Source organism: Thermobia domestica, chromosome 15, assembly GCF_964235325.1.
Source record: "Thermobia domestica chromosome 15, izTheDome1.hap1.1, whole genome shotgun sequence".
Classification (NCBI taxonomy): Eukaryota; Metazoa; Arthropoda; class Insecta; order Zygentoma; family Lepismatidae; genus Thermobia; species Thermobia domestica.
The window spans coordinates 2,797,430-2,823,883 of NC_137468.1; the positions used below are offsets into that span (position 1 = coordinate 2,797,430).

General features: G+C 37.1%; 1 protein-coding gene across 1 annotated transcript in view; it reads left to right on the forward strand.

The window, feature by feature from the left end:
• LOC145671806 (uncharacterized) overlaps positions 1–26,454 on the forward strand; it is a 129,441-nt gene that overhangs the window by 20,791 nt on the left and 82,196 nt on the right. Inside the window, exon 5 of the mRNA XM_081741039.1 lies at positions 14,351–14,424. Coding sequence (XP_081597165.1) covers positions 14,351–14,424 — 74 coding nt within the window. The remainder of the gene's footprint in view (positions 1–14,350; positions 14,425–26,454) is intronic.

A 26,454-nucleotide genomic window follows, 5' to 3' on the forward strand; every position in this document is an offset into this window, starting at 1 on the left:
GCTTGTTATTGATATTATTTATATGTATGACATTATACGTATATTATATTACATGTATGTTGTTATGTTTCTTTTCTTGGGGACACGGTGGCTCAGTGGTCAGTTGCTTAGCAGACGCCATGCTGTTCACAGCTTTGTCTTGAAATGTGTGCACGTGGTAATTGTGGGTAACGTTCGTAAGACCTAAACGGCGTAAGACTTAAAATTATAAACACTAGACCTACATTTTAGGCGTTGTGTCGTCAAATCTTATGCCGGTTAGGTCTCCTGCCGCCAAATGAATTTTAGGTCTTATGCCGTTTAGGTCTTGCGCTAAATGAGGTTTAGGTCTTTTGACGTTTAGGTCTCGTGTCGTTTAGGCATTGTGCAGCCTAATGAGTTTTAGGTGTTTCGCCTTTTGGGTCTTATGCTGTTTAGGTGATATGCCGTTTAGGCCTTGTGCCGCCAAATGAGTTATCAGAAGGCGGGACGGAACGGGGTACTTAACATAAATGGCTATGTAAGGGTAATAAAAATGACACGAGAATACTCAAAATGAAGTTAGTATATTATTTGAAGTTTTAGGTACAAAAAGCAATTGTGGTTGGTTAATGTGTTTCCAAACCTAAGGACGCACAAATGATTATCGAAAGTAACGTTTTTTTCAAAAGCATGTGAACACACAAGCCACATTGGGGTACACTGAATCACAGATCCCCATGCCGTAGGCGTCGGAGGACCACCGATGGGCAACTAGAGATATCTCGCCAAAAATTGGCGGCCCCGCAGCGACGATCCGCAGTGGCCCTACTTCCGTTTCGAAAATTATACCACCAACGGCAGAGACACGAAGAAACGCCAATGGACAACAAAATTACTCCCCCAAAATATGTTAAATTGTCTATATGCGTAATTTGTTACATTAAGAAGAGTCTAAAAAGCAATTTTAAAAGAGTAAAAAAAATACATGCCCCACGGTAAGCGCGAACCACCAACCTTTTGATTACTAGGCGCGTGCTTTTCCAACTTACCCATAGTTTTATTGTTCATGTGCTTGTCTTTATGCAAAAAGTGTACAAGAACCAGACTGACTCCTAGGGTAATACAATACAATATGTCTTACATACAAGAAAAGGAAAATGTAAAGTATAACAATAATCGCGAAAAAAAAATAAAAAATAAAAACGAAAAGATAAACCTACATCATGAGTTTTAGCTTTTTTTTCTGTTTTTTTTTTTAAAAAAAAACGAGAAGGAAGGAGATTACTGCAACACCACTTCTAAAAACCTACAAAATACTGCCTGTCCAACTCAGGGGAAAAGAGCTTTCGGCGAGTGCGTTTTAAAAAATCCAAGTAGGTGCGAGCATCCAGCAAAGGCACATGGCGGTGGATATACACAATTGTACACGCCAGTAGAAAAAGCACAGCGTGGTGTTTGGTCTGTGGAAAATAACGAAAATCCGGAAACAAAACATAGGATACTGTGAACTGGTGTGGAGGTCGACGACAAATTCGTCCTAAGAAGGACGTGAGACAGTTTCAGATAGCTGGAGCACCCACACACTGATCGTACCGGTGGGATAGTGTATCTTCTTTGGCGCATCGAGAACACAGTGGGTCAGGAACACGTTTCAGCTCAAATAAACGAGCGCGCGTAGGCACCAACTGATGCACCACTTGAAACCATTCGACCTGTAGGTATGAAGGTAATACCGGGGCAGAGATATTAGCCCATACCTGTGACCACGTAGTCTGAGGATATCGGTGAGGAATTCGGAGAATAATCTGATCGTTAGGCAACGAGAGAAAAAAGTTATACAAAGTGCGAGAATTGTATCCCATAGGGCAGAGAACCACACCACTGTATGTCCAATAACGTATTAGTGAAGTAATGTACGTCGGACAACAATCAGCAAAGTTAATAAACGGGGGGCTCACAGGGAATTCATAACTAGGCCAAAAACATCGTATCCATTGCTGTGTGAAGGATTCGTTAATAGCAACTGCAGCATAGAAATCGAGCATAAACAGAGTTTGACATTTCAATCTGAGATGTACTAAACCCATGGGCGGCGATTAAGGGGGCAAGAGGGGGCAGTTGCCCCCCACTTTTTTGAAGAGACGCCCTAATTTATATAACTTCATTTGGAAATGTAAACAGGGTGTCCACACAATTTGGAGCAAACATCTCTGACTTTTCCCTGACTTTCCATGACGAAAGTTCCAGATTTCCCTGACCCCTGAATAACTTAAAGAAAAAAGAAAGAAACTCCAGCCTCCACACTCCCCATAGTTGGCCTTGTTCTCTTCCGCTTCTGTTTCTTTCTTTTTTCAATTTTGTTTCCAAAGGAATGTAAATTTACAAACATATGCATTAGGCCGATATTGATTAGGCCTACATATTACACAAAATGTAAAGTTACAAACGAAAGTGTGCAGTATACAGAGTACTTAAGATATGAAAAAATACACATTATAATATCAATTACACAGCATTATAATATTGCCTATGGTAATAAACAGTCCATATATGATTTTACTGATTATTAAAAAAATACACACAGACACACATACTTTTGCTGGTGCAGTTGTTAAATGCAACACATTTAGAAATTTGTTTTCATCCTTTCTCGTATAGTTTTCTTCTCATTGATCTGAATATCCTTCTTCTTGTCTACGCAGTTTAATTTTCTTTTCTTCTTCCTCCAGCTCCTTTAGTTGTTGCTGAATCATCCGTTTCTCTCTCCTCTTCTCGTCTCCAGCATTTGTTTCTCTTTTCTTTTCCAGATACACATGCTATTGTCTCATTGAACTTCTCACTGAATTTATCATACCTCTTGTAATTATTAATCCTGATTATCCACATATTCTCATCACAGAATCATATATGATCCGTTGATCCACCCGAGATTCTTCTTTTAATTTGTCAACAATGAGAATTTTATTTATTGTGAAACCACCTTCAAAAAATGCGTTTCCGTGACAGAAGATAAAACACAATTTCATAACTGACCATAAGTCAACGAAGTTCTTCCCATTTCCTAAGACTAAGTAAAAAATTCATCAAGTCCAATACAATCTCTATCATTGGCTATGAATTCATTCGATGTTCTTTAAATTTTTCAGTCTGAGCTTTTACTGTGAGCTGGAGATAATATTTCTTCGCGTTCTCAGCCACTTATTCAGATATCCTCTTGGCACCATGCAATTCTTCTAGAATAGCGTCTACTCTTTTGAGCAAATATGCCAGGATGCAGTTAGATATGTTTTTCGCAGAAAATTAGTTTTAACAACTATATCAGAGAACACTACATTTTGCATCCAGTAACAGTGAAGAAATCAACCCTATTTCATAAATTCAGTAATTGAACAATGGACCTAAATCGATTTTTCCCTGACTTTCCCTGACCAATCTGCCATTTCCCTGACTTCACCTGACACATTTTTACTTCCCTGATCTTTCACTGACTTTCACTTATTGACAAGAATGTGGAGACCCTGGTAAAGGTTTTGTGTGTATTACTGTTTCATAGGAAAAAATGGTGCCATATGATATTTGCAGTTGCGTAAGTACGTATTGGATATTTGTCTTCCCGTGGAGTTAAGAAAGCTACAGGAATTGCGTTTTAATTGCAATTCAAAGCAATTAATATTGCAATTGCATATTTCCTTAAATGTCATAGCATATGCTTGCAGTACTTACTGTATTTCATTTTCTAAGAGTAAAAATATTCATTTAATGGCATGTGTGGAATTAAAGGTATAAGTTGTTCATTAATTCCCACTTTTAAAATAACTTCTGCAAAACAAGCCTCATTATTCATTACTATGATTAATATTATCCTTTCTATTTATTTGTTTTGCAAATTTGTTATTAAATAACCTGATCACACAATTTTCCAGATAGAATTGTAAGATATTTATGAGCAAGGAATCAAATCTCTTCTTACACTTTCGTTGTTTAAGAGTATAAAGGGCTAGGTACCTACCTGTATTGCTCTTACGAATTTATTTAATAAAACAGAAATACGATATACGGCATTTTAAGTGAAAAAAGTTAGTATCCTATTAGTTATACAACCTTTCATCGACAATTATTAGAAACAACCAGGAAATCTAACATTGATATACAATTGTTAAGATCATGTCTTGCCCCCCCCCACTTTTAACGTCCAACCGCCGCCACTGAGTAGACCCAACCCTCCATGTGAACGGGGAAGATAGAATCCTGCACGTGGAATACGAAAATAGAAGCCACGCCATATATTCCATAGGAATAAGGAGTCAAACCGCTTAGCGAACAATTCCGGTAAGGGGAAAATTCGAGCCCGGTACCACAGCTTGGGTGCAATGTAAATATTAATAAAGTGAATACGATGAATTAAATGAAGGCGACGGAAACGCTGAGAAAGAAAAGCTGGCGAATTTGTAACAACAACGGGGACCAAATCTCCTCAAAAAGAGGAGTAGGTTCTGACGTAAACGAGATACCTAAGATCTTCAAGGAAGTGACGTGAGGTACATACGGCACCCCAAGCTCGTTAGCAGGTAAATGAAAACCATTGAACTGTAATAGGTTAGTTTTCTGTACATTATACTGTAATCCGGAACAAAGTGCAAAACGTTGCAACACTGCAAAAACCAGCGCCATAAGAACAGGATCCACTCCGGTGATGGTTACGTCATCCGCATACCCGAATATATTTTGACTCAAGAAACGGGAGGGTCCAGGGGGTGCAGGGTGGCCAACTGTCGAAGTAAAGGATCTAATGCGAGTGCAAAAAGTATCGTTGACAAAGAACATCCTTGCCTTAATCCACGTTTCAGCGGAATAAGAGGGGACAGGTGTCCGTTAATCTGTATACGGAAATTGGCCGTGGTATATAAATTGTTAATGACTGTGCGGAAGGCTAAAGGAAACCTCCAGGCTTCCAGCACCTGCAACAAAAAACTGTGATCTAAACTGTCGTACGCTTTTTCCAAATCTAGAGCTAATGCACCCGCAGGCACCTGCCGAAAATGAAAATAAGCAAAAATATCGCGTAAAGAGCGAAGAGTATATGAAAGGTTATGCGTAGCATGGTTGCTGATTGATAAGAACTAATGTAGTGACGGATGATTGGTCGAAGTCGGGCTGTAAGCACTTTTGTGAACAACTTAAGATCGACGGGCAATAAAGAAATAGGTCGATAGTCCTGAACATAATGCGCTGCGCGGGATTTCGGAATGAGGACTAAGATAGCGGTATTACGACCCACTGCTTCGCCTCGTAACCAAGCATTGAATAAAGCGGTAATAGAGGAACTGAGGTGAGACTAATACTGTTTATAAAACTGGATATTTAATCCGTCTTCTCCGGGGGTACTACTACCCTTTGCCCGCCTGAGGACTACGAAAATTTCCTCCGCACTAATGGGATTGATCAATGTCTGACACTCGTCATCCGTGAGATGGTGAGATAACGTGGACAAAAACTCCGGGGCATATGAGTAGTCTATGGGACGCGCACGTGCAAAGTCTGTATAGTAGCGCGTGAACTCTTGTAGAATCTGCGAACAATTAGTAGTAGTAGTGCCATCTCCCAGAATGAGAGAATGAATGGCGGTGGAACGCCATTGTCGCAAAATCCAATCAACATGATAAATAGTTATAGTCTCCTCCGGAAAGCGATGATAAAAGTCTTCCGACAAATACGCACTAATCGACGTGTGGGAGTAAATAGTTTTCAATCGGTGTTTGATACCGTTAATACAAGCCAGGTTCTCCAGAGAAGGCGGAGCATTCCAAAATTCACAGAGAGCTTGATATAAAAATTCATGTAAATGGTGGTCGTCTTCCCTCGCGACCCGCCCTTGCCATTGAAAAAACTGCGTAATTTAGGTTTACAATATAAATTCCACCAGGAAATAACAGAGGGGTAGTACCGCTGCATGCTGCACCAATAAGGTAAGCAACGCGAGAATTCCTCTACAACCTGCGGGCGAGACATGATGTCATTATTAATCTTCCAATAGGAAGGGCCCCGGGCAGGTGGTAGCAAGAAAGGCATTTTAAAGGCTACTTCAATCGCTGCATGATCGGACAGCGCCACAGGAATTGTATTTTGTTGTATCACCGCAGTGCATAAACTCTCTGAAATGTAAGCGCGGTCGATTCTACTCTTCGTCGTAGTAGTGCAGTGGGTGAATACATGCTTAGAGTTTGACACAACTAAAGCGTCTTTTAACTTTAGGACACGAATAAGCTCTGACAAAGTAGGACAAGGCGTGGTAGGCGTCAGAGAATCTCGGGGATCAACAATTGCATTGAAATCTCCGGCAATTATACAATGAGGAGTTCCCGGACGAAGTAAAGAAGGAATGGTAGTTGCATAAAACTCGTTCCTCTCTTTTGTACGTGTAAAGCCAGAATGACCATATAATGCTATAAAACAAATGTTCTGAATATAACAACGTATAGCCCTTCCTTCAGGGGCTAACACAACACGATCATAACTCCGACCCTTTCGTACCAAAATCGCAACCCCAGTCTCTTGGTCGCGGTTAATAATAACTTGATAATTGGTAAGAAAATCCAAAGATGTAAGCAGAGAACTTATTTCTTGTAGAAAACAAACGTCTGGTCGGCGTCTTTCGATTAAGTGTTTTAGAAGGGCCTTATTATGATCGGAACTGATTCTATGAATATTGAGTGATATTAACTTAAATGAATTTACTGTTAACATTATAAAATCATTCAAAAAGAAAACTATAACAAAAAGAAAAAAGTACTTACAAAGGTGAAAGGGATTCTTTCCCATGAACACTAGTAAAGTGACGCATTTTGAGACGAATAGAAAACAAACCAAGTGAACTTTCCTGTACGAACTTAAAAACTAACACTGCCAAATACATCATAACATACAATGTGGACGAAGCCCTGGAAAGCAGGTGTGAAGGTCAACAGCGAAGAGTAAACACACCACGCCTCAGGGCAATTCTGAGTCAAATATTGCCCGATGTTGTGATTGTAATTCGCGTGGCTCAGCTTGGTCTATCCCTCGTGTAACATTAAGGGCACACTGTTCCTTCTTTCGTGTAAACGTTCGAGTAACTTTCCTTCTTTTTCGTTGTGAAGAAAAATCAGCTTGCACAGAAGTAACAGTATGTTCAGCTGAAGACGGGACATTATTGTCTTGCACTTCAGACGAAGAACCAGACGGAACTGTTAACACTTCCTGCTCCGACGGACGAGTCGAGTCAAGTTCCATGACATCCACAGGCGTATTCTGTAAAGGCGGGGGTCGCAGTTTCACTTCAGAATCTTCCATAACTAGGACATTATTTGTTAGAGATGAATTCACTTGGGGGGTTCGTACTAACACTGGAAACTCGTTGGTATCAGTTAATGAAGGCAAGCCTGAGGAACTCTGAGCAGGGGCCCGGGGGGCAGTGACAGAGAGCGAAGGCGAGCCAGAAGAGGGAAAAGAGCGATGCACTTTGCCAATCTCCGTCATGTGTAGAGACGTCTGTTCAGGGGCGGCCGGAGTTGGTTTTGTGTTCTTCAAAGGACACGTGGCAATCGTGTGAAAATTGCTCTGATATCTAAAACAAGTAATAGGCTGCCCTTCATAAGACACACTCACCTTACAACCGTGCACTATGATACGGGATGGTATATGCTTATGTATTTCCATATGAACAATACGTACGCCACTGTCTATGCCAGGGGGAAAAGGTGCACTCCATAATTGTGGTTCCACTTTGCGCACTTTACCATAACTTTTGAAATGATCTTCTAGGAATGATAATGGTAATTCAAGAGGAAAGTCGTATATACGCACCAACCGAATGGGGTCATCAGCGGGGACGATCCTTACTGTGCTTGTTTCCTCAGACACATGCGTGAATTCTACAGACGAAGGAGCTGTTGCTGCGAAATGTTCATAGGCTTGTAAATCTTTAAACTTAATATATATGCTATATGATTCCGCATGTAACTGGAGCGCACAAATGTTGTCGAAGATACGAGGAAACTTATTTTCCAACCACTGATATACTTGACTAGCATTAGGTTTTACATTTCTATATCTTCGGTCAAATATTAATTGAAATTGTAAGTCCTTCTTATATTCCATACTACTACAAGCTATTAAACTGCAAAACACTGTACACACAGGGTGAGATTCACCGAGCACACTAAAGCACAAAACTTGTGAAAGAAGCACGAGTCTTTTCAACTAACGTATGAGTAGCGACATCAGGCACTCCAATGGGACGAATACTACTCACGATATGAACAGCTCGAGACGACGAGCTCAACTGTGACCCACGTAGCCGATGAAGAAAATGTCGCTTGTAGAGGCATAAATCGTTGAGGCATTTCTAATTTAGTTAATCAGAGTGCTCCTGTAATCGTGTATATTCGATAATAACCATTTGAGATGAGATAAACTCCATGTAATTTTATAACAAAATGACGCTCGTCTATTTACTTTATTTTATGGTTCTCCCCCATTCACTTTCAAATGATCAGCTCCAGTTTGAATCTAAATTCATACAATTATACGCACTCATCTCATGATTTTTCACTTCATGGTGTAGAGGCAGGGGTTATTCTTGACCCTCGTAGCTCACTTTAGGAACAATTCGTCAGGAAAAATAATATATAACAATAACCGCATGCACATGACTGGCGATTGTTCGTGTTGGTCCCTTCGCGATTCTCCGCGACGAATCGAAGAAGCGCGGAGCAAAATGAAGTCCTCGTTGCTACGCGGTGGTAACTTCAATACTCGGACCCTAGATATCTCTTTCGACTCGACGAAACCCTGCAGGCAGTGTCATACTAGCGGCAGTCCTTCGACGCGTCGCTACAGCGACGATCGACATTTACCGGCAAGTGGGCCAGAAGAAAATTATCCGAAATCATTTGCTACATGAACACTACTGACGTCATTCGACCAGATAGATAGTTAGTATGTACTTTTACCAGTAAATGCCAAGCCAGGAAGTGAAAAAATGATCCGTCATTTTCACACGAAATCCTAACGTAATGGTCAGTGACCGAAACATTCATCATTATATATATATATATATATATATATATATATATATATATATATATATATATATATATATATATATATATATATATATATATATATATATATATAGTCAATACCTTGTAGCAAAAATTACAACTGGGCTCATATATTTACAGGTGTCCTATTATTTAATCACACTTACTATACTATATATTATCACTATTATTACTCATTTATATGTATTCACATTTTTTAATGTAGATTCATTTCTAGACACCCTGTTCTATTATTATACCCAAGATATTCAAAGCAGTCTCATTATATATATATATATACAGGGTGGGCCATTTTAATTAATCCACGGAAATATCTAAAAAATGATAAAACATAGAAGAAATGTTTGAAGTACACGTTATATATTGCTAAGGGGGAAAACCATTTCCGTCAAAAGTATCCCTCCCCACCCCCCGGAAATAGGGGTAACGGGGGGTAACTTTGAAATGTCAAATGGGAACATGGGTCGAGTAATACCTCGTTCGAAAGGTCTTGGAAAACTAAGTAACGCTGTACCAAAATTTGTTTCATATGGAGCACCAGTTTCAAAATGGCCGCCATGATATAGTTCGGAAACTCCAGTAGCCGTAGTATGAAAACCATGGGAGGTAGATGAATGAAACAAAATTGAAATACGTAAATATCATAGGGCATATCGAATAGTGTGGTCCCTGTGATCCCAGTGGCCTCCCTGAAGGGGTTTTGGAGGCTAACTTCAAGATTTCAAATAGTAACATGAGTCGAGTAGTACCTCGTTCGATAAATCTTGCAAAATCAAACATCTTGCAGGAGAAAACGATTGAGGTGAAATGGCAGTGTTCTCAAAGGGCCGCCGAAACATAGTATCAGTGTCAGAGAAAAGGTTTAGTACCCGTAGTATGAAAGCGATTGGAGATAAATCAACAAAAGAAAAACTGGAGTAGCTAACTGACGTAAGGCACATCGAGAGGTGTTGTCGGGGTGACTCCACTGAAAGGTATCCGGGGTCAACTTGAAAATTTCAAATAGCAACTTGAAGCGAGTAACATCATGTTACATAGACAAATGAATATCAAACAGCTTCTGTAAGAATATTTTCGACATGAGACACCGTTTTCAAAATGATCGCCAAGACATGGTGAATGTGTCTAAGAAAACGTCTAGTGCCCATAGTATGAATACGGGTAGAGATAAATGAAAATAAAGAAAATTAAATAGGAAAACCACGGAGGCGTTCCAAGGCTCGAGAATGATACAACAGAGATAAAAATGTTAGAGTAAAATTGTCATAATGTATAGAGAGATATCCAAGTCCTGCAAAATAATCTTTTCCTGTGCTCTGTATGTGAGCGGGGTGGAAAGTAACAGTGAAAGTTCAAATGAGAACTCTACTTTAATTCGCAAATTAAGGCTACCTTACAAATAGGTATGGTATGGTTGAAACATTTGTTTGTAAGGATGACGCTGTAGTGACTATAAAAAGGTGAAATTTTATTTGAATGGTAACGCATATCTGTATGGCTAAGTATGATTTGATGCGAAAACAGAAGGAACGTTATACGAAAGAAGTTGTCGAATAATGCTGTTGCTGGAACTTACAAACGTGTGAATTTGCTAATCTCCGTCGCCACAGAAACTTTTATGCAATGCGTGCTGGTTATTCGGAAAGCATTTCGGGGATATACGTACACACTGTTTCGTCCCTCAAGCTCACAATATGACATGAGTGCTAATAGTTAATCAAAATGTAACTGTGGCCAAGGGCGCCCATGTTGTGGTTTCCAAGGGAGGCAAGAAAAAGCGACATTTCTAAAAATAGTTTCAAATTTTGCTGTAGCTCTTCTAAAAATTCTATTGAGTTTTCGATATTCCGAAGCACAATTTCCTCTAGGGGGCGAGAGCCCCCTTTGCCCCCCTTATGGGCGCCCTTGACTGTGGCAATCCGCATTAACTGAGTGCACTAATTCTCTATCCCTGAAGTCTGCCTTCCAAACAGCATTGGATAGGTCAAGCGTACGCCCGAACCGTTGTCCGGTCAGACATTGAAATTTTGAAGTTAGCTCACAAGATCCCTTCAGGAAAGACGCTGGGATCGCAGGGGTCACATCATTCGATATGCCCTATGATATTTACGTATTTCAATTTTGTTTCATTCATCTACATCCCATGGTTTTCATACTACGGCTACTGGAGTTTCCGAACTATATCATGGCGGCCATTTTGAAACTGGTGCTCCATATGAAACAAATTTTGGTACAGCGTTACTTAGTTTTCCAAGACCTTTCGAACGAGGTATTACTCGACCCATGTTCCCATTTGATATTTCAAAGTTACCCCCCGTTACCCCCATTTCCGGGGGGTGGAGAGGGGTACTTTTGACGGAAATGGTTTTCCCCCTTAGCAATATATAACGTGTACTTCAAACATTTCTTCTATGTTTTATCATTTTTTAGATATTTCCGTGGATTAATTAAAATGGCCCACCCTGTATATATATATATATATATATATATATATATATATATATATATATATATATATATATATATATATATATATATATATATATATATATATATTAAAATCAATAAGCCACTACGTACACTATCGTGTACTGACCGTACGTGGGAATTCGAATGAACCAACGCATGACTCTTTCAATACAAATCACAGCATATTTGCACTTCACGGCTTCACATTATACATATATGCAATAAAAAATTAATATAATTGATTATACTCTTAACTGAATGTGATTATATTTTAAAAACAACAATGAGGTCGTTTACAGTGCATAACGAAGAGAGAAAATTTTATATTGCAATCTGACGACAGAATAGTGTTATGTAGGGAAACTTCGCTTTAAGAACAAAAGTAAAGTTCTTTTTTTATTAATTATTTGATTACTAGACCATATAATGTATTGTGCTTTTCATGCAGTTAGTTGGTAATGTAATTCGTCTATGCATCTACTCATCTATGCACTAGAACCGCTATATATGCCTCAATAATCACGAAAAAGGGTATTTTTTGATTTGACTAGATTCTTAAATCTCGGGGGAACTAAACACTAGCGGCAAGTAGTTCCTCACCAAACGCTAGATGGAGTTGCAATATGAAAATAAACTTTGCACTCCCAAACACGCTTTGTAGTATAGTGAAACCTAACTATTCGTTATATACCATAAAATAACGGTACGGAATTACTATAAATTGGCATTATGGATCAATGTACTTATTACAACGGATCAAAAGAGATGAATAAGAAGCAACAATACGCTGTCCTTGAATAAATAAATCATGCTTTCACACACATCACTCCTGCTATCTACATACTAAAGTACACATATACATGCTAACATATATCATTATACATATTAATTACTAAGTATAATTTGAACAAATCACTAATATTAACACATCTGAAATCGGCTCTGCGAACTGAAAAAGGAGCAAATGGGTCAGAGCCAAGTGGCCCTTCTATTAAACTAATCTATGTTTCAATTATAATATTATTGTTAATGCCTCGGGAGGTACATATTGAAACTATTAAGAAAAGATTTCTTTCCTGAGGGGAAAAGAACCTTTATGAAATTATTTAACCCATGATGTGTTGGAAGCAGTGGCAATTTAGGGGTAAATGGGAGTCCCTGTTAAAATTTACACTGACATATCATAAATTAACCTAACTACCGTTAAATCATATACCGCCATGTTACCAATTTACAATACACGGTATGTTCGGAAAGCATTGGTCCTCAAAAAAATATAATACTTAAACTCTAATGGCACATTACAAAAATATCCTTCGGCGACATGTGTAAAAATGTTGTCACGTCCGGACTGTCTGTCCTGTAGTTGGCGTTGAAGGTCCTGGAATGGATTCGTCAAGAGGTCTACTTCCTGAAACCGTAGTTACATCTGGAGATGTGGTTCTGTGGATGACGTCGAAGATCCTGGTTTCGGTGCTGCAAGGGAGCAACTTCCTGATACAGTTTGTAGACTGTCCTCATTGGTGTGGGTTTCTTCTATTCGTTTCAGTGTGATATCAGTAGGCCATTCCGACCCTACCCCGTTCCCCCCCGATACACATTTTGGTGCATCATATAGTGTCAGCAGTAACTGCAAGGGAAAGATTACATACTATAGTCACTAAAATATACAACTATGATACTCTGAAACTATAATTACGACTTCAGCTTTCTGTGCATTCTTATTTGACATATCTTAAGCTTTGTTTCTGTTGATGTTGCAACAGGCGTCGGAAACCATAGCGACAACACTAAAATGATTTGCATATGCCAAACGCCTTCTCCAATACCGACGGCGCTTGCTCCACGTACCGGTAGGGAGTCGACATTTAATTTCCTGCTGCTTCCGTAAGGCTGCACCACCATAACGGGGAAATAGAAAGGGTACCCCTAACACTCATTCCACCCCGCTTCCCCGTTGTGCCCCACCTTCTCCTATATCTTGTGCCCTTTACGCCATATGCAGTTTAGTTCTTGTGCTACCAAATGAGTGTTAGGTCTAGTGTCGTTTAAGTCTTATGCCTAAGAGTGACACACGAACTCCTAGGAGTGACAAAAACTCTTTACAGTGACACATAAACTTCTAACAGAAACACACATACTTCTGTCACACAAATTAATAACAGTGACACACAAACTCCTAACGGTGACACATAATCATAACAATGACATATACACCTAACAGTGATGCACGAAATTCTCACAATAATACTAAATCTTTACAGTACATAAATAGTGATATAGATATTAACAATGACACAAAATATCCTAACAGTGACACACAAACTGCTAACAGTAACAGACATAGTTCTAACAGTGACACACAGACTCCTAACATCGAAACACGCACCTAGCGATGACACATGGTCCTAAGAGTGACACACGAACACCTAACGGTAACACAAACTCCTAACAATGATACGCATTCTCCTAACAGTGACACGCACTTCTAAACATGACACATGCTATCAAGAGTGACACACCAACTACTAACAGACGCACAAGCTCCTAACAGTGACCCACAAACTCCTAATAGTGAGACACGCTCCTAACAGTGACACAGATATTGCAAACAGTGACACTCAAAGTCCTAACAGTAATACATATATTCTTAGCAGTGACACACAATCTCCTAACGGCGACACACAAATTCCTAAGTGATACACGTGCTAGTTGTCAAATAGTAGTTAAATTTAAAAAAAGAGAAAAACTACTTTTGCTTTGAAATGTTGAGTTTAAATTTACATACACTTATTTGTCACTTAAAATCTTTTTTTCAGGGGATGAAGGGGAAAGTTGTAAGCCCGGGTACCGAGTGTATAAATGTATTCAGGAGACTATGATACGTCACAAGGTAAGAAGTTTGCAATGGTTATATTGTTATTATGATGCTTAAGTTTATTTTTCAATATTAGCAAGCCATTTGATGAATTAATTACTAACTCCATGATTTTAGAAACCTAATAATTCATCGAGCCACAAATTAAACCTAGTCAGTCAATCATAACATCTACCAAGAAAATCTCCCCACAATTACTTTAGCCTTATTCTTAATTTTTCAAATCAATGATTCTTAAAATATATATATATATATATATATATATATATATATATATATATATATATATATATATATATATATATATATATATATATATATATATATTGCCTTTCACATTAGTAAACTCCTTCTTGTATCCTAATTACCTCAGGGTTGGCGGAAGAAGGACACAAGGTAGCTTAGAGATGGTGGCGTGTTGTTTGCCACGACTTGATTTTGGTATTGTTTGCCACGATTTTGCCACAGCAGTTGCATTCCGATCTTATCAGATCTTATTATCACGAAGATCCACACACACCTGGAGTAAAAGGAAGGGTTGCTAGGCACCTCTGTTTTTGATCCCCTCGAACAAGTGGTAAGTGTTCGGACGAAGGAGGTTTCAATTAGACTTACTGCTGAAAAAGAACATTAATCTCCAACCAAATGAATACAAAATAACTTTAATATCACAATACCTTAGTATATGGATGTAACTGTATTTTCTTTTGTAAAGGACTTCTTAATATCACTTCCTGTTATATAATGTTCTGTTTTCCGTTATGCAGCGCGACTAAAGGAATTGGATTTTATATACTCAAGAAGAAATAAAATGAAATATTTCTGTTTTACATCTCACTGTTATGGCGTGTAAGGTAAAGAATACGATGATGAGAATGAATGAAAAATAATGTATTGAAGAAAGTGAGAGGAAACAGAAGAATCCCGAGAAAATTCACGCACACGTTGTTTGTCCAACACAAACCCCACTTCGCGCAAGCTGGAATCAAAGCAGAAACCCCAAGCACCAAAGGTGACCTACATACTTAAGGAATAATATATATACATATACATGTACATATACACACACACACACACACACATATATATATATATATATATATATATATATATATATATATATATATATATATATATATATATATATATAGGGTGTTTCAAAACAACACCGACAACGTTTGGGAGGTGATTCCTGACACCAAAATAAGACGAAAAATATAAACCATCCTGGCTGTACAAATGCTTTCTTTCGGATTTATATTCTGCCGAAAACATGAAAAATTGAATTTTAACCCTTTGGGGATCTTATGGTAACTTTTGTACCATAAGGGGTGTTTCATGGTACATTGCGTTATAACTCTCCTATTTGAGCTTTTTTGTCCGGTTTTTTTTTTCAAGTCCAGAGGCATTGTAGAAGACATTACGTATGGTTTCGCACCTTCCTGCGTCGAGACATAGGAGGTGAAGACGTCATAAGTCTAAAATTTATACTTTCGTGTAATACTTTTTTGGGGGGGTTATGTAAAGTATTTTTGGCGGGCTTAGTTTTGCACGTAGAAGATTGAAATTTTGCACAAACATACAGTCCACCGAGTAGTATTTACCTGATGTTTTTAGATTTCTGCGTTAAAACAGGGGGGATCCAGAGGGTCAAAAAGTTGAAAAAAAGGATATTTTTACCCAAAAATCCCGTTTTTCCTAATTTTCCCGTCTTAGATACATGATGGAGATAAGCAAACGGTACCGCCTGAAAGGCAGTTCTATTCTGAAGAGAATGATGTGCGACACATGGCCCTAGGGTAATTAGGGAAGTGTCAGGGAATTTTTACCAAAATATACTTCTGTATAGGGGAATTTTGGACATTTTCGGTATTATTTTTTTGCGGGCTTATTTTTGCACGTAGAAGATTGAAATTGTGCACAAACATTTAGTCCACCGAGTAGTATCTACCAGATTTTTTATCAGATTTCTGCGTTAAAATAGGGGGTACAGAGGGGCTAAACCTTGAAAAAGGGAAATTTTTACCAAAATATCCCTTTCACGGGATTTTCCCGCCTTAGATACATGATGGGGACAAGTGAATGGTATTACCTGAAAGGCAGTTCTATTCTGAAGAGAATGATGGGCAAGACATGACCCTAGGGTAATTAGGGATGTCTCAGGAAATATTTAAAAATTTCCCTCTGTATACGGGAATATGGGACATTGTCGGTATATTTTTTTTTTGGCGGGCTTACTTTTGCACCTGGAAAATTGGAATTGTGCATAAACATTCAGCCCACCGCGTAGTATTTACCAGATTTTTTTTCAGATCTCTGCGTTAAAACAGGGGGTCCAGGGGGAGCTAAAAGTTGAAAAAAGGATATTTAGATCCAAAAAATCCCGTTTTTCCTCATTTTCCCGTTTTAGATACATGATGGAGACATGGAGTCATACCGCCTGAAAGGCAGTTCTAAGCTGAAGAGAATGATGGGCGAAATATGACCCTAGGGTAATTAGGGATGTCTCAGGAAATTTTTTACCTGAGATCATGGTGTTTTACGGCAATTTGGGGCATGGCGGGAATTCCTGATAAAATTTCTCTCGTCCTTGGTATTCAAGATAGAAACTTGAAATTTGGCACACACATTCAGTATACCAGCTACTATTTCTCAGATTTTTTTTTAGATGGCTACGTTTACACAGGGGGGTCCAGGGGGGGCAAAGTTCGAGAAAAAAATTTTCCCTCCGAAATTTTCACCTTGACATTTTTCCCCCGCTTTTGGTATATGGTACCATTTGAAAGCCAGCTCTATTCTGAAGAGAATGAGGTATGAACCATGATCCTAGCATAAATAGAGACGATGCAGTAGCTGCTTGACTGAAAGTCTAGAAAATAGCCCAAAAACACAAGATCCCAAAAGGGTTAAAGGTCCATAGCTCCAAAACTATGGGACCTACCGTAGTCGGGTCAAGGCTACTTAGGAACTAATATGTGCTCTATCCAAAAATGCTGTTTCAGAATCCTAAGGTACTCACGCAACAATTTTTTTACAGGCACTTTGGTTACGGACATATAATCTGAAGTACTCACTAACTACTGCTATAAAAATTGTTGCAGAAGTACTGCATGATTCGGAAGCATCTATTTTTAGGTAGAACACATATTAGTTCCTTAGTAAAGTCTTGACTCGACTACGGTAGGCCCCATAGTTTTGGAGCTATGGACCTTTAAAGTTCATTTTTTCACGTTATCGGCAGCTTATAACTCCCAAAGGAAGCATTTGTGCACCCAGGTTGATCAATACTTTTTGCCTTATGTTGATGTCAGGAATCACCTCTCTCCCAAATGTTGTCGGTGTCGTTTTGAAAGATCCTGTATATATATATATATATATATAGTTCAGGGGTTTCAAGAATTGAAAAAGTTACAAAATATCAACTGTAACACAAGTGTTATTTTACGATGTTCAAAGTTGATGTCATAATGCCTTTCTACTATTTGTAGGTCATTTCTAATATCCGCAGCAGGCTTTCTATAGAGATAACATACTACAGAGTAGAATTTATGCTCCCAAATGAATGAAATAAAGTAATGAGTATAAGACAATATCGCATTTGGTTGATACTCCTAGGCAACTTCTATTAGAATCTTGTTCTCTGCATTCTGTACAAACTGTACTCGTCCATGAAGAAAAATATATCCGAAATAAAATGCTGTTATTAACTGCTGAAATTTATGTACAAAATTTAAGTTTCTGAGATATTTTCTCAGGTCACTATGTTCTCTGAAATGATCAAGTATAGACTGTATTATATCATCAAATTTTATATAGATTGCTTTTCTTTTCTTCTGAGGAAAAAAAGGCATTTCCATTCTTCTGGAAACATTAAAATTAAATATAGCATCTTCCTTCAGTACCTTCACAAGATTAAAAATGTGCAGAGCGGTTCTGGATATTATGTTGTGTAAGCGGTTATGACAGCGTTTTACGGCATTACTTGTTCGATGCCTCTGATTGCTACAATTCCAAATTTCCCAAGGATGATTTGGATTTTTCCAACCATTACTCCGTAAAGTAATCGTTGAAAGCCTTGACTTTTTGTCCAGATGGGTAGTTCTCCATGATGATCAACGAACCATCAGAGATATATTCTACTGTTATTAGTGCCTGTGCTGCACACATCCGAACATAACAACGCACCTACTCATTCTTAAAATAGTCACCAACTAGCCCTAGACTCTGTACTTTTGGCCAGGTGCTTTGGATGAAATGATAGTTATATCCTGAAATCCCTGCATTTGGAAACGTAAAACATAATGCACTAATTGCTGCAGTTTTAAAATCCACCTTCAAATTTCTTGGATGAATTTGTTCACACCAAGTATTCACAAATGAAAATAGATGACTGTTAGCGTCCTCTGTTTATCTGAGAGCAAAGCGTACAAAACTGTCACAACAGATGTAGTGTCATGTGTACTTCCTAGATCGGCATGTATAGTATAGAGCTGAAAAAATTGCTTGGAGCAGCTCTTCATCCTACCACCCGCGAACCACTCTTGGCTAGCCTTCAGAGCTGACATAAGACCCTCAAACTCAAAACAAAGTATTCGTTTCTCGCCATCCAGTCTGTCACACTACAAGAAAGAAGTACTATCATTGAAACGAAGAAGGTCGTCGGAGAAGAAGATTTCGCTAGAAGTCCGTATATCTTGCTTAATGCCGAGAACTTTCCTTGTCCCAGCGCTTATAGAACATTTTTTTTCTGGCTATAGAAATGGTAATCAGCATAATTTACAGACATGGCCACTTCATCTTTAAAGATCATAGACAATGATCTAAAAGTTTTCTTGTGCTTTCTGCATGAATATTGTAAGTTGCGTTTTTACTTCATAACCTACGGAGTCAGGCTCACACGTATGTTCTCTTAGGACGGCCAGTTTCATTCTCGCGGTTCCTGGACAGATCGTCTTTAATAACTTAATGTAAAGAATGCAGATTTAATTTAATGATGAAAACAACACAGTGCCATTTTTTGCTTTTTATGACTTTCATTTTTGTCATTTAGAAAGATTATTAAATTTTACGGAGGAAATATCAATATGAATATATAGTCAACCATTTCCCAAATGTCATGCATGTAGCACTTTAAAAGCAACCCCAAGCAAAAATCTAAAACAGGGTTCCAAGATTTTTCTTTTGTTTTCTTATTCTTTAGGGTGTTTCTATGTGGAAAGTAACTTTTGTCTTCTGTATTTGACTCTTTGTAGCCTCAGAAGTTTTGTTTCCGTAAGCCACCTGGTAGAAGAAATTAGGCCCACCACACATATATGTTTGCTACTACTACTACTACTACTACTACTACTACTACTACTACTACTACTACTACTACTACTACTACTACTAATAATAATAATAATAATAATAATATATTATTATTATTATTATTATTATTATTATTATTATTATTATTATTATTATTATATAAACTTAACTTTATGGATAACTAAACCTCCTATTCTTATTTCTAAAAATTGTTTTCAATGCATGAACAAAATATTAAAAACGTTATTATTAAAACAAAACTATACTTCCAAAGATTTAAAAAAAGTTCTTATTTCATGGAAGCCCATTTATTTCATTCAGATTTTTAGAGATCATATTTTAAAATGTTTCCTGATAGCATGAAACAACAGGAAGGAAATATATATAGGAAACCTTCATAAAACAAATGTAAACGGAAGTTCACACTTCAAACTGATGAAATGGAAATATTTCCTGTCATGACTATAAACCTATAACAATACCCTTCTAGAAGGAAAAAAATCAAACTATACTTAAATATATATATATATATGTGAATAGAATCAGCTTATACAAACTCATTAAAACATCATTTAATAAACAATCGAGTACTGTGTGATATCAAACGAGCAGAAACATAAATCTACTAAAATGGCTAACGGTCAAAGTCAGAAATGGAACATTCAGATGTAATTTAAATTTTGAGAATAAACTAAAACACTCTTACAATCTCTTTGGAGAGAAATGGTTAATGATTACTGAAAACTAGGGTTACGGAATAGAAGTAGTAACTCAATAACATGTTTGGGACTTTCTGTATGGTATGTATTGTGTTTATATTGTATATAATACTCATCTGGCATAGTTATATAATAGTCATCTGACATAAATTGTTATAATATAGTCATCTGACAACCCTCGGCTTATGAGTGGATTTTGTATAAATTTTCACGATTATGATATAAGATAAACAAGAAAGAACAGTACTATGGCAAACAACACCAAAATCGAGTCGTGGCAAACAACACGTCATATTAGAGATAGGGCCCCCACCTTTGATGAGAGGAGTTTTCCTAATTCGACCGAAACCATGTGAGTTTGTGGGAAACGCCATGTCCGTTAATTTTGTTTCTAGATTCTCCCGTTTCTTCCACATCCTTATTCCACGAATCACACTTAATCGCTCATTAATTACCCTTAATCCTTGAGGTTCATTAATCACTCATCCCTTCTAGCTTACAAGGCATAACCGTGGTGAAGCTTTATTAGTCCTTGAAACCGTGAAATTTCTACACTTCATTTCATTTGCTCATTTTTTAGACTCATAATCCGAACCTCTTTGTCTTCATTAGAAAACCGGGTTTCGAATAATGTCATTTACAAGTTATCACTATCCATAAATTCAAGACTTTTTAATGTTTTATTTCAAATTTGAGCACGCCTATCAAATTTCCAAGGCCAAGTACTTGAATATATATATATATATATATATATATATATATATATATATATATATATATATATATATATATATATATATATATATGTGTGTGTGTGTGTGTGTGTGTGTGTCCTGAAAAATACTAAATGTTCTAGAATATGGGTACTTGTCGATTTAATAGAAACACTTTAAATAAATGGCATGGGCGTCTTCTCGGTCTCGCTTCTTACATTGAACAATGTCATCTGTAGTTTTTTATGAAACCACTTATTTACAAAATATGAACAGTATAGATGTTTCCAGAAAACTTTATGTAGATAATAGTAATTATTACTTTTAACTATTATTATTATTATTATTATTATTATTATTATTATTATTATTATTATTATTATTATTATTATTATTATTATTTTCTACTGTTTATTGCGATTTTGAGGGCAATTATTTTTCTTTTACATTTGATTATTTTTTTTCATTTTTTGTTACCCCAGTTTATTAGTTAGACACCTAAACTAAAGGAAGGACAGGGGCCGCGGTGGCTCAGTGGTAAAGCGTTCACCTCTGGTGCTTGGGGTCCCTGGTTCGATTCCAGCTTGTGCCAAGTGAACTACGTGGTGGACAAACACCGTGTAAATGGGTTTCCTCGGGTTTCTTCCGTTTCGTCTCACTTCATCCATTCTACCAATTCATTTATAATTTCATCATCACCGTCTCCTTTAGCCTAGCCGGTATAACCGTAGGACGTAAAACTCAAAGATTTCATTTCATTTTTTTAAGGGTAGGACACTAACTTTCGAGGACTTGCCTACGAATTATACATTAACGTACACACATTATTAACATTATCAGCTGTTGAGGAGTATCGTGTTGTAACTCCGAAATACTGTTAAATGTGTTTTCTGATGTGTTAAATGTGAGAGAAAGTACAGTCTTTGAAATCGAAAAAGAATAATTAATATTGATGTATCCATGTTGAATGCTATGCTTTCGCGATAGTTCCGTACTAATATCATTTGCAGCTAATAATAGTCTTCGGAGGTAAACCGTGAAATTCTCCAACGGCTGATAAGTGTTAATGTCGTATTTAGCTGATTTTATTGTGTACATATTCACGAATAACTTTAACATATATGTACTAATTTAAATTATTCTTTCTTAGTTTCAAGAAATATACGAGGGTCATTCGGAAAGTAAAGAACGTTTTGCGCTAGCGCGTGCGCGTGTTCCCCCTCCCCCGCTGCCGCTGGGTTATTGACCTGGGCATGCTTTAGCCTCAGTCTGGCACCAGCTGCGATCCGCTACGGTCCGTTATTGCTTCGCTGTGCGACTGTAAAATGTGCGATACAATTACTGATCCCGCCAAGTGTGAGGTTCGTAGTGTGATAAGATTTTTGAATGCAAGAAAAGTGCGTTCGATAGAAATTTATAGACGAATCACTGAGGTGTATGGAAATGTAATGAATGAAGCATCAGTTCGTAAGTGGTGCATTATGTTTAATGACGGACGGACGAATGTGCACGATGAGGAACGCTCGGGCCGGCCTTCTGTTGTGACTGACGAACTCAAAGGAAGAATTGAGCGGAAAATTCAAGAGGATAGGCGATTCACTATTGATGGGCTGCACGAATTCTTTCCTGAAATTTCAAGAACTGTGTTGTACGAAATTGTCAGTGGTGAACTGTTAGTGATTGGTTCAACAGTTTGGCGGCAACTGTGTATCGGCGGCCGAAGGCATAGAAAAACTTGTACCACGGTATGACAAGTGTTTAAATTTACACGGCGACTATGCCGAAAAGTAACTTAAGTATCACATAGTATGTAACACACATTTCGCCTTTGTATATCAATTAAGTGTTCATACAAAAACGTTCTTTACTTTCCGAATGACCCTCGTACTTTCTCACAGGTTTTATATAAACTTTTATCATGATCTAATGAGTCTTTGGAATTAGACTATGAAATTTCTCAACAGACAATAATGTTAATGGCATGTTTATGTTCATGTATAATTCCGTAACGCGTACATTCACTTGCATATATGGTCACGTATACTTTGTAGGTCGACCCCTACATATCTAAATAAACTAGTGAGAAAACGAAAAAGTTGAAAAATTAACCATACATTTTTCAGGGAAATAGGTAAATCTTTGTCAGAAAAAGTCGAGGAAATCAGTTTATAAAAATCTGTAGGAACCCTGTGTTATTGTACAGTCAGCGACGAAAGCTGTCTCTGTTTGGTGAAAATAGTTTCGTAAATAACTTCAGAATTGAAAATGGATTTGAGTACAGTTTTCAGTAAATTAAAAAAGAATATAATTTTCTGTACGTTCCACTCATACCACCTCTATTCCCAAAATAAATTTTATGAAACAGAAAGAACTTTTGTCACTGACTGTACCAATTGATATCAAAAAGAGATATTCTTGTACCATTGAAATAAATGAAAGGGATCCTTTGAAACTATGACCAATTATCTGTAATATGACACCAACTCTGTATATCAACTATTTCTATTTTGAGCTCTTAGACCAGGAAAATGAAATAAGCACAACCTTTATCTCGGTGTACAATCTTTATTTCGTGTACCGCAACATGAAAGTATTCTGTGGACTTATGATTTTGCTCACAGGATGCATTTCTGCCAGTGATTGGTGAATATTTTATTCTACACTTTGAATCTTCTTTATTATTAGGAATTATACAATTGTTTTTCTTGGTAATACAAAAAGGTAAGAAAAATAGAACAAAATTTTGAACTAGTTAAAGTGCGAAATTGGAAAATGGACTATAATTAAATAGCTTCAATAAATTTTAAAATGGTCCTCCGTTTATTTCAATGATACAAAATATTCTTTTGGTGCTACAAAATGTTACAAAAATAGTGCAAAACTTTGAGATAATTTAAATTCGAATTTCAATGTGCCGCAACACAAACAAATGCCCCCCCCCCAAAAGAATGATTTGGCTCTTATTTTATTTGAATCGTAGGGGAAGGCGTTGTACCTTCGAAACAATGTACCTTTGAACACCTGTGCTTTTCACGAATTCAGAGCTATCTAGGTGCAGTGATTAAGATTCGTTGGAAAGAGTAAATGAAAAAAAAAAAAAAAAACACTACAAACGCGTTTGACTATTGTTTACTGAGTCTTGTGCCCAGTAATGTTCCTTTTAATTTTTTCAACCCCAAAACGAAGATTTTTTTTTTTTTTTTTTTAGTTACCTTTTGAGTTTTGTGCTCGTCGGTTTTCGCAACTTGTGATATTTATTTGTCCAAACTTGGGGTAGAATCATTGGTGAATACAATAATATTTTTAGTTTTAACTTCTGTTCAATATTTAAGCTAGTGGAGAACTTTTTTTCGTAATGGTGACCCTCTTGTACCTATGAACATTAATGCATCGTGTGCCTTTGAACGATAAATAATACTGTTTAAAGCTACACAATGTAAGTAATTAAAACAATTTATATATTTTATATAGGTTAGGTTAGGATATAAAGTTATTAATTATAATTTTAAGTAGTTCCTAAATATTCGCTTATTGTATAACATATAACGTTTTGTTAGGAGTTGTATATGCTCAACTTTATTGATCACAAGTTTTTGTTAGGACTTCTCTTCAATTTTTAATTTAATTAATAAAATTTTAATTCTGGGGAGCTTTTTATAACTAAACCTTTTATTGCAATTTATAACTGTTAATATTTACGACTTCTTTTCAAATTATTGCCTCAGAAACGTTGTAATTATCACTTTGTTCAAAGGAACAAGAGGGTATGTTCAATGGTACATGACCATAATGTATCTGTGAACAAACCGGATGTGTTCTTGTTACAACCTATAAAAGCTACTGTAATTATATAACACGTTTAAAAATCATCCTATCTGATAGCAAAGAGATGGCACTTCAAATATACGACAAAAATTAGGGAAAAAGTGCTGAATATTAGCACCAAAATTTCGCAAGATAGGATAGTTCCCATACCAAATGTTTTCTTAATGATACAAAAAGGTACAGAAACAGTAAAAAAATTTAAGCTAGTGAAACTTCGAATTTAAATATGTCACACCTCTTATGAATGAAATATATGCGCATATTTAACTTACTTAATTAGTAGAGCATTTTCCAAGCTCTCCCTAGAAAACATTTTTGAAGAAATAGCTTGTTTTCCATTTAAGCTTTTAAAGTGTGTTCTGTTGTCATTTCTAACGAGCCATTGGGAAATGACCGAATTCGTCACACATGGGTGCATTCAGATGGTGACGTCATGAACCACACGCGTTATTCTCGACTTAGACTTACAAGGAGAAGGCACATTTTGGTAAGCGAACTTCGGGGCCATTTTTTGCGAGGTAGTAGTGCACATTTAAAGAGTTAATATTACAAACTGGGAGAGCGCAATGGGCAAAAATGACGTTGAAAAACTGTCTTAAAGTTTTCTACTCGACGCATATATCGTACGGCGCGCAAACTTATCAAGTGATGGCGTGGCAGAGTGAGAAGAATCAGCCACTCAAGTGTAAAGGGTCCTATATTCGATTCTCGTTCGAGTCAAACTTTTTCTTCTTTTTTTGCTTCAACCAATAAAGTAGGTACTTGTAACTATAAGTAAAATATTAATTCACCATATGTTTATAAGGAACAAAACAATAGAAATTTTCAATCAGTTGTAAATTCTTTTGATCGAACGAGAATCAAACCCGGGACCCTTTGCACTTGAGTCGCTGATTCTTCTCACTCTGCCACGCCGTCACTTGATAAATTTGCGCGTAGTACGATATATGCGTCGAGTAGAAAACTTTAAGACGGTTTTTCAACTTCATTTTTGCCCATTGCGCTCTCCCAGCTTGTAATATTAATTCTTTAAATGTGTACTACCACCTCGCAAAAAATGGCCCTGAAGTTCACTTACCAAAGTGTGCCTTCTTCTTGTTAGTGCCACTTACGTAGTGATTCGCGCCTCATGATAATCACTCACTAAGCAATATTGAAATTTTAAGAAACAAATGCACTAAAATACCTAGGTAATTCATCAGGTTTGTTGCCAAATCAGTTCAATTGTCACTCAAAAGATCGTTAGGTGCTTTTTTTTGTCGCCTTCTATCTCTCCAAACATGCTAGGTTTAGAGACATGTTAACCTTACAATGCATAGTGGGACAGATATGGGTCATAGTGGTAAATAATCTGTGCTTTCCTTGGGTCATAGTGGTAAATAATCTGTGCTTTCCTATATAACTGTATGTACTTGCTAATACATGTTGAACCCGATTGGGAACGTCTGAAGGTAGTCGTAATTCCACAGATTTCGCATAGA